This window comes from Tachysurus vachellii, chromosome 12 (genome assembly GCF_030014155.1).
Source record: "Tachysurus vachellii isolate PV-2020 chromosome 12, HZAU_Pvac_v1, whole genome shotgun sequence".
NCBI lineage: Eukaryota > Metazoa > Chordata > Actinopteri > Siluriformes > Bagridae > Tachysurus > Tachysurus vachellii.
The window spans coordinates 5,967,989-5,978,432 of NC_083471.1; the positions used below are offsets into that span (position 1 = coordinate 5,967,989).

Below are 10,444 nucleotides of genomic sequence, written 5' to 3' on the forward strand. Positions count from 1 at the left end.
GTCTTACAGAAGGACTAATGCTGCACGGTAGGGTTGCCATGTCTATTATTTCATATTCAAGTGGGTGTGGCCATCCGGTGGCCTTTAATTATATTCCTTATCAAAATTGTAACATTCACCTAAAAAAAATTTACTGTAAATGATATTTGATGATTTTTCTTGTACATCTATATATATAAATAACGTGTCTCATTTCAATATATTTGTAAAGCTGTTGATATGACGACACAGCTCATTTGCATTTAGTCACGCCCACAAAACTCCCTATAGGGCAAAGTGGACAAACAGCTAGAAAATCAAAATGAACCATCTGGGTAAAGTGTGACTGGCAGAACTGGAAGATATATTGACTAACAAGGATGCCAAATAAATTTCCAAATTTGTAATGATAACCAAATTTCTTGTTTAAATAAAACAAGATCCCATGCGTGTGCATGTGTACAACTACAGCGTGTGAAAACACACACACACTAATGTACAGTACATCACCAACAAGCTCACTGGGTTTAGCGCCAAGTTTTATCACGAACATTAAATGTTTAAAGGCGGTAACTTTCACTATGCGCCAAAGACCCCAGACTTCCAAGCCAACACAAATACGACACACCAATACATTCATGCCAAGCTGATTCAAGGATGACTGAAACCGAATCCAAGAGCGGTGTAATGCTCAAAATGCTGGGGGGTTTTCAGTACGTCAGCCCCACTGCAGAGTTGAGATCAGAAACCGGGTCCAAAAACAGTGTGTCATTTCAAGCTGTTTACAAAGCACATGTTAGCATTTATCCCCTTCTGTGACTAAAGTTGACTAGGACTATATAAAGAAAATATAAATACAGTGTGAAAAAGCTTCTCAGAGCATCTGGATGAGACTAGAGGTGTCTCATAATGTGATGCATCCCCAGCACCCTTAGTAACTGCCTACTCAGGGTCACAGTTGGGTCAATGATGCTAACACATTGTTTTGGGAAAGCGATTGCATTTTGAGTCGAGCGAGTTAAACCTGAGGAAACTACGTGTTCGTTTCTAAATCAGTCATCTTATATTCTCTATATACACTCACCGGCCACTTTATTAGGTACACCTTACTAGTACCGGTGTGGTCTTCTGCTGCTGTAGCCCATCCGCCTCAAGGTTTGACGTGTTGTGCAGAGATGCTCTTCTGCACACCTCGGTTGTAATGAGTGGTTATTTGAGTTCCTGTTGCCTTTCTATCAGCTCGAACCAGTCTGGCCATTCTCCTCTGACCTCTGGCATCAACAAGGCATTTGCGCCCACAGAACTGGATATTTTCTCTTTTTCGGACCATTCTCTGTAAACCCTAGAGACGGTTGTGTGTGAAAATCCAAGTCACTTAAATCACCTTTCTTCCCCATTCTGACGCTCGGTTTGAACTGCAGCAGATCGTCTTGACCATGTCTACATGCCTAAATGCATTGAGTTGCTGCCATGTGATTGGCTGATTAGACATTTGCGTTAACACGCAGTTGGACAGGTGTACCTAATAGAGTGGCCGGTGAGTGTAGATTAACTCTGCGATGACAGAAGTTGATTTTTCTAATGAGATCCATGACAGTTCCCTCGGCAGAAACGGAGAAATCTCATTTTAATCATCACAGAAAAAAAGGGACTTGCTGCGTGATTGCTACTTTACACAAAAGAAACGTCTAACCAATAAGATTCGGTCAGTTTTAGTAATGCGATCCTTTTGAGGAAACTCGATCTGTAGCATCAAAGTGTATGACACTGCACGCTACACGGATACCTGCTGGACAATCACATGTTTACAGCACTAGAATGTAAGGTTTTATCAAATAAATACTTTTTCTCATTAATTCAATAAAAATGTGATATTATTTCTGGATTCCGTTACATCACTAAAATAACTCTCACTCTCACTCATTTTCTACCGCTTATCTGAACTACCTCGGGTCACGGGGAGCCTGTGCCTATCTCAGGCGTCATTGGGCATCAAGGCAGGATACACCCTGGACAGAGTGCCAACCCATCGCAGGGCACACACACACACACACTCATACACTCACGCAATCACACACTACGGACAATTTTCCAGAGATGCCAATCAACCTACCATGCATGTCTTTGGACCGGAGGAGGAAACCGGAGTACCCGGAGGAAACCCCCGAGGCACGGGGAGAACATGCAAACTCCACACACACAAGGCGGAGGCGGGACTCGAACCCCCAACCCTGGAGGTGTGAGGCGAACGTGCTAACCACTAAGCCACCGTGACCCCCTAAAATAACTAATAGTCAATAAAATACAATATATTCTGAATGTTGAGGTTCTGATGAATGAACAGGCTACACTGATACCAAAAACCTGAGGTAAAAAAATGACTCTGGTATAAATTTCAAAATATTTAAAATGCCTTAAGACTCCAGAGAGATGTATTGACCAGTCCCCTTCAGCTACATCATTTAAGTTCATACTGTAGCTGATTTTTAGCTATAGTTGAGGAACTGATTTTTTTGTTTGTTTATTTGTCTTTTGTCCAGCCAGTCATTTGTGAAATGAATTGATACGCCCATTATAACATGTGTTTCATGTTGTGTGTGTCTTTTCTCAGGTAAAAACATGATTATTTAGCTACATCGCTAAAAGTGGGAAGACTTAGTTTTAAAGTTTTAAAATTTTTCACTCAGGATCATGTACGAAAGAATAAACCAACAATTGTCTTAAAATATGAAATTACTCAAGTACAAGAACAAATTCAATTTGTTGAGTGAGTGAAATTAGTGTCTCTTACACCAAAGAACCAAGCAACCGCTAGTTTCTCAAATGTTCGCTAACTCTTTTATTATTGAATGCTAATCGCTATCAGTCGCAATACAAACACAATTAGAAGACAAAGTGCATGTAGCAGCGGAGAGGCTTCAGTTATGGGGATTATCTCTGCATTTTGATGTTCTGTTAAGGTTTAGATGTGTTATGAATTTGTCTGATGTGAAGAATGTAGAATGAAAGGAAAGATTCACTGACGTGAGATGGGAGAAAGGGATAGGGCTTCAAGACAGTTTGTTGAATTAAGAGTTCAGAACAACTGTTAATCATTCCAGGTTCCTATGCTGATTTGCTCATCTGCTGTGATTCTTGGATGGGAAATTTTGTTTATTTTGGAGTAAAAACACGTAACAGTGTTCGTCAGTGAGGTTACAGTGTGTTACGAAAGACACACCCCTTAACGACAGAGCACACACTCTCTTCAGTCTAACATCAGGAATAACGTCATGGCTTAACGATGTTAGGTTTACATACAGAATATTTAAATATGTAAGACTGATGTAAGACACACAGACACATACACACACACCCACACCCCAGCTGTGTGTGGTACTTACGTTGCAGGTGGAGGGCAGGTTAACAGAGGGACTGGATCCATCAGCACACTCTGCAGTGTCTGAACTGGTGCTCAACTGCCTGCTCCTCTCATACTCCTTAAGCTACGGAGAACAAGAGGTCAGAGAGAGCCAGCCGCACACACACATGCGCAGACAAACACTCACACACATGCACACACACATACACTCACACATAGTATACGTCCAACCAATCACAACACACACACAGCATACATCCAACCATTCACAACACACACGCATACCATTCATAACACACAAACATTTATATCCATACACACACACACACACAAACAAATCCACAACACACAAATACATAGCATACACACCTATACACATCCAACCGTTCACAACACACACAAGTATCATGCACACACATCCACAGTGCGTGCACACACACACACAGCAGACACACATAAACAACATCCACACACACCCAAACATTCACAACACGCATACGTTTCCCCACATTTATAAAACAAATACAATATACAAATATAACATAGCGCTACATTAAATTTGCTTTACACTACACACACACACACACACACTCGCACACACATCCACAAAACACACACCATACAAGTTAAGAACAGTATACTTTAAAAACTGTAAATAAAGAAGTGTCTTAAGAATGTAGTATACATTAAACAAAAGTAATGACCCCCCCATTCTCATGATTCTATATGACACTCATGTTCATGTAACGCCACCTGTCCACTGAGGCTTAGCATTCATTCTGCTGAAGGTGTGGAGATGTAGGAGGGGCGTGAGGGGTGGTATCGAATGGGAGCGGCACCAATGAAGTAACCTGAAGCCTGGTGGAGCGGCGATGTGTTTATAAAGAGCCAATAGCAAAGTCTGCATTCTCTGCCACCAAACTATGATATTAATTTCATTCTCTCTAATCTGTCTATTTCCTGTAGTGTGAAGAAACTTTACTGTGTGCCACCAAGCTGTAGTGTAGCACTATCACACGTACAGCTGCTGGCTGTTGCTTAGTAACCCGTACGGGTTTGGCGATCCTAGCACTTCCTGTTTTATCTGCTGAGGTAAATCCTGCACAAGCTTCTTGCCTTGGGAGAAGAATCAATGCAGGCCTTTGTGGAGAGACAAAACACACACAGGACACAATGTGTGGGAGTTACACACTCACTCTCAGAGCAATCAATGGAAGACGGAGAGAGACCGAGAGTGTGTGTGTGTGGGTGTGTGTATGACCAGCTTGAATGTTACTCACCCAGACATACAGTATGAAAAGTAATGGCTCATATGAAATGAATTAAACACCACTCTATGCGTGAGGATAAAGCATGATTCCCACAGGAGCCTCCCTACAGTACACTGTGTCTGGATACGTGTGTGTGTGTGTGTGTGTGTGTGTGTTAGCACTGTTAGTCAATGTGAGTAGGGTTAGTGAACAGGAGCAAAGCTGATAAAGAAGCAGTGAGACTGGACGTGACATCGGGTGTTTTTTTTATGTTGTTTTTTTTTTTACCCGAGCCAGCGCCTCCTCCACCGTGATCATCTTCTCTTTGACCATCATCATCAGCTGGATGCGCTCCTCGTCGCTCATCGTGATCTCGCTGGCCACGTAGCCGACGTCCTCTCCTAGCACAGTCGGGAAAAACCGTCACACCGATGAAGACCAATAGAATACAAAATAAATAAATAAATAAACAAACAACAAAAATACCTTTCGAGCTCTGTCGTGTGAGCCCTTTCTGGGATTTTCTAAAGTTTTGCCAGAAAGATTTGTTTTTCTTCTTGCTATCCCATTTTCCTGTAGGAGGACAGAGAGAAATTGGTGTCAGCCCTGAAACATTTAGCATTTTTCTTCAACCAAGAAGGAATAAAAAAAATCTGAATCAGCTTCTTTGAGAGGGGGGCACGGTGGCTTAGTGGTTAGCACGTTCGCCTCATTCCTCCAGGGTTGGGGGTTCGATTCCCGCCTCCGCCTTGTGTGTGTGGAGTTTGCATGTTCTCCCTGTGCCTCGGGGGTTTCCTCCGGGTACTCCGGTTTCCTCCCCCAGTCCAAAGACATGCATGGTAGGTTGATTGGCATCTCTGGAAAAATTGTCCGTAGTGTGTGATTGCGTGAGTGAATGAGTGTGTGTGTGTGTGCCCTGTGATGGGTTGGCACTCCGTCCAGGATGTATCCTGCCTTGATGCCCGATGACGCCTGAGATAGGCACAGGCTCCCCGTGACCCGAGGTAGTTCGGATAAGTGGTAGAAAATGAGTGAGTGAGTGAGTGAGAGCTTCTTTGAGCTCGATCACCTGTTTGATTTTAATGAGCATACGTCTTTTTAATAAAGAGAGACACTATACACACATTTCTGACTGTGAACTTCACAAATCTTGGAACTAAACTGAGACTTAAGTCGTGTTTTTTTTTTTTTTTTTTTTTTTTTTTTTTTAATAATCACCTGTAACAGGTGTACCTGTAAGAGGACAGAGAGAAATTGGTGTCAGCCCTGGAACATGATAGACGATATCTTTACAAATCCGGTGTCTGCTTTAACACTGAAATTGGAGGTGAGATTTACTGTACGGTCTCTCCAGCATCAATCAAAGCTTACAGTAGGTGGAGCAGTGGGAACCGGCCAGGGAATATAATCGCCTATACTAGTCAATAAGCCGAATCAGACGCTCTCTGATGTGTAAGCGCTGTGTTTCTTGGTTTGATGAAACTCACCTGAGCCGTCTTCGGAGTTGGACTTGTGCAGAGAAATCCTGAGAAAAGACGAGACAGCGATTACACACAGGAATGCCGTCCAGTCAGCTTGAAAACACTGAGATATTAAATATTATACGTTCCTCAACAAAACCCGATGAACTTCATTTAAACACGTTTCTAATGACTGGGCTGAATGATGCGGCGCCTGCAGTATCGGTTCATAAAGGTAAACCAGTTACTGGGTGGAATCTCACCAGGATGTTGGTGCTAATGGGATTTAGAGAAGAACTACAGTGTTACATTTAGGAGCTTACATCACATGTGGTGGAAAAGACCAGCGGTGATGTGTGGTGCCAAAAATCTCCAGCGTCCTGGGATCGAGTCTCAGCTCGGGCGCGAGTCGGGGTTTGATTTATGGATTGATGGGAACCGATATACGCATCTCAATGAAGTCAATTCAACATTCACGCACATTTGTTTCCGAGAGTGGTTCTTGTCAATCTGTCAGCCTCTGCTTGCACGATACACCACTAGGGGGCAGTACAAACCTACACACAGCCTCCACACCCCAGGCTCCTGAGGCTCGGAAGGCACTGGCGATTTAATACAGAGACCAGATGTGACCATGAGGAGGAGTCTGAGACAGAGGGACACACTAACATGCCTGCTAAACTTTGACATTCGCATCACGGGGCAACAAGAAAACAATAACAAATCTGTGGAAACACCCAGAAACACAGCATGAGCTTAAAAACAGGGTTTACCGAGTGACATCTTGGCCCTTTCTCCTTCTAAACATCAAATCTGCTACTTGTGTTTACTACAGATGCAGCTACATCAATAAGTCTTTTCAAATGCTCGTAACTGAGTCCATGCCTGATCATGAGCATGAAAGTCTCGTGTAACCAGAGCTTCAGACTGACGGCAGAAGGTCTGGACTCCATAGCAGGTTTAATTGGCCAATGATCGCTCAAGAAGGCGCCTGATTGACATGTAAAGCAACCAATAAGAGTTTGTTTTTGCTCAACGCCATGTTTAGGGACGTGAAAATGTAAAGTCCGTACAAAAGGAAGTCGTGCAAATTGAAGTCCATACCATGAGCTTCACATCATTTGGAAAATCCAGTGTTACGCTGAACCACATAATCCCTCAGTGTCTCAGTTTGCGAACACGATGGCTTCCTTCTTCCATGAGGGAAGTAGAGAGTCATGACTGATTTGTTTCCAGACGGACCGTCAAAAAACCCTGTAGATTCCAGTCAGGTGACGAACTCTGAAAGTTCTGAAGCGTTTCGAATTTTGTGTGCGTTATGCAAGCGTGACGTCTGAAGGTCGATGGTGTGATTTAGTAAAACAAGAAGTGTTTAAACTGAGGATGAGAGCAAACACAGCAATACAGATCTGCTGCATTTCTATTCGTCTCAGCTTCCTGTGTTTGTGAACCGACGCAAAAAGAAATCGACCAAGCTTTAATTATCGTTGACCAGAAAAACTAATGAAGAGACGAATGAGTCAGGAGCAAGTTGAGTAAGAAACACGCCTACAGAGACCTGATGAGGATCGGCTGCGAACCACGCAAAAGTGAAAATCGGTGGTTTCCTCATATGGGCAGATGGACTTTCTCACATCCGCCATAAAAACCAGCTACCAGTTCCAGACTTTCTGACACTAAGAGCTAATATACCACTAATATGATGTGGGATGTGTGTGTTTGTGTGTGAGTGTGAGTGTGTGTGTGTTGGGGTGAATTGGAGGTTGAAAGTGTAATGTTTTTTTAAGAAAGCAGTGTTGCCATGGCAACGACATGACAATTGATGAGGCCCCCATTTGCATTACGATGCTTTGTGTCTCTGTTCAACACGTACACACACAGAGAGAGAGAGAGAGAGAGAGAGAGAGAGAGAGAGAGAGAGAGAGAGAGAGAGAGAGAGAGAGAATAAAAGAAGAGGAAAGAGAGAGAGAGAGAGAGAGAGAGAGAATAAAAGAGGAAAGAGAGAGAGAGAGAGAGAGAGAGAGAGAGAGAGAGAGAGAGAGAGAAAGAGAGAGAGAATAAAAGAAGAGGAAAGAGAGACAGAGAGAGAGAGAGAGAGAGAGAGAGAGAGAGAGAGAGAATAAAAGAGGAAAGAGAGAGAGAGAGAAAGAGAGAGAGAGAGAGAGAGAGAGAATAAAAGAAGAGGAGAGAGAGAGAGAATAAAAGAAGAGGAGAGAGAGAGAGAGAGAGAGAGAGAGAAAGAGAGAGAGAATGAGAGAAAGTTAGAAAGTTAGAGAGAGAGAGAGAGAGAGAGAGAGAGAGAGAGAGAGAGAGAGAGAGAGAGAGAATAAAAGAAGAGGAAAGAGAGAGAGAGAGGTTAATTAATCTGATGTATTAATCACGGCCTGGTTGCTCCGTGCACCGTTTAGTGATGAGTCAGTGTGATTTTCCTCCAGCTTAATTTCTAAGTTCAATATAAACTCATTTCTGAACGCTGCTACATTTCCAGGAAGTGGAAGTGACTTCCTGGATGTTGATTTTGACAGATCCCAGAATGCAACTGGTGTCCTGCATAAGAGAGTTAAATAGTGTGGTGATGAGAGAACGGCCTTCAGCAGAGGTCAGGGCTAATGAAAGGGCCGGGAGGATTTCCTCAAAATCTACTAACAAAAAATATATAGTCCATTTGCTGCAATCAGCAGCACCACAGAACATTAAATCTTCACGTTACTGTTAGACACTAAAGATATAACACGCAGTCGCTCGGACAGGAAGTCTGGGTAACGTCCGTGTGTTTGTTCTGTAAAGAAGGCCGATAAATCCAGAAAAACTATAACTTTATGAAGAAAAAAATAAAAGAAATTTAAATCTTAAAAACTGTGGAAATAAATAGATAAACAAATAAACAAAAAATACATCAATAAACAGAAAAATAAAAAATAAATAAAAATAAATCCAAAAATTAAAAACAGTATAAATAAATCTGTGAAAACTGTAAAATAAATGAATTAACAAATAAGGTGAAAAAAAATAAACGTCAAAAAATAAAAAACAGTATAAATAAACAAGTAAATAAACAAATATTAAATAAAGTTTTAAAAAATGAGCGATAAACTGGGGAAAACAATAAATAAATAAAAAAAAATTTTAAATAAAAAAAAAAAATGAGTTCAACAAAAAAAAATGTAAATAAGTGCAATTATCCCAGAAAAAATCTGAATTTTGTGTTCTACTGAAAACCGTTTGCATTTACACTATCTACCTTCTCATGCAAAAAATAAATAAATAAAATAAATAAATAAATAATAAAAAAATTTTACACCATCCTGTTCTATCAGAAACCACATGATCTCACACAAAGACAATAATTTTGCTTTTCATTCGTTATTTTGAACCTGTTTCTCTATCTGTGTTTACACTCTGATCACGTGACATGTAAATCCCTGCCGTCGTGCTGTAACGTGTGTGTTCAGAATTCCTCCTAGAAGTTCGGAGAGTGTATGAATTCTGTTCTGCAAAGCATCCACGTGGGAAAGACTCTCAGAGAGCTCACGCGTTATCGGTTAATAACCGTTAATGAGCGCTCTGTGGTCTTAATGTTGAACCGAAAGCAGGAGTGAAGTCAGGGTGAAGCTTTAAAGCTCTAAAGTCAAATAGATGTGTCTCATCTGGTGGTTTAGAGCTCCTGAGGGTTGAAATTGTTTCCTTGTTAATAATCATTTCTCTCTTTCTCTCTCGCTCACTTCCTCTGGCTCTCTAATCAGCAGCTCCATCTTAAACATCTCGATACAATAGGAGGAAGGAAGGAAGCCTGGAAGCACCTACGGCGCTGGACGTGGACGTCTCGGTTCAACGATCACGTCTGTGTCTTTTGTGTACGAAGACTGCAGTAAGGCTAAAAAAAATTTTTTTTTTTTTTCAAAATTTTCCATTCCACCTGCCTCGATCCCCATTAACGACGCATAAATACATCTCTACGTCTATGATTACGGTCGAAAGGAGCACTCACTTTCTTTCCGTTTCTGGCGTAGACACCTGGCTGCTGAAACTGAGGGAGTCCTGCAGACAAAACAAAAAAAAGACACTTTAAAAAACAACAACAACAACAACAACACGCTTTATTGGTTTAAGCAGCTGTTACCGTGCGACACGTCTGCAGGCCGTTTGATTTAGAAATTCAGGTCAATTTGCTTTAACTTTGTTCATACAAAGTCCATCGGCTTTATTGAGATGTTCTCTCACGTGTTATTTTTTTTAAAGACCTTCTCTGTTCAGTTCCTGCAGGATTTCACAATTTTTTCCATGAACACGAATCCTAAATTTCGCAAAACATAAATAAAACCTCAAAACTACTTTAAAAAAAAGCTAATCTAATATAGCTTAGTATATAGCTAATATATATATATATATATATA

The 10,444-nt window shown here is 41.4% G+C and overlaps 1 protein-coding gene across 7 annotated transcripts in view; it reads right to left on the bottom strand.

Moving 5' to 3' along the window:
* Positions 1–10,444, bottom strand: part of sash1a (SAM and SH3 domain containing 1a) — a 278,579-nt gene that overhangs the window by 22,748 nt on the left and 245,387 nt on the right. For 6 of the 7 annotated variants that reach the window (XM_060882677.1, XM_060882676.1, XM_060882681.1 and 3 more), the window contains exons 4-8: positions 10,039–10,088; positions 6,078–6,115; positions 5,077–5,163; positions 4,879–4,991; positions 3,363–3,464 (exon numbers count right to left, since the gene is read on the bottom strand). In XM_060882677.1, the coding sequence (XP_060738660.1) occupies positions 3,363–3,464; positions 4,879–4,991; positions 5,077–5,163; positions 6,078–6,115; positions 10,039–10,088 (390 nt within the window). The remainder of the gene's footprint in view (positions 1–3,362; positions 3,465–4,878; positions 4,992–5,076; positions 5,164–6,077; positions 6,116–10,038; positions 10,089–10,444) is intronic. The other variant, XM_060882678.1, reaches the window with a different exon arrangement.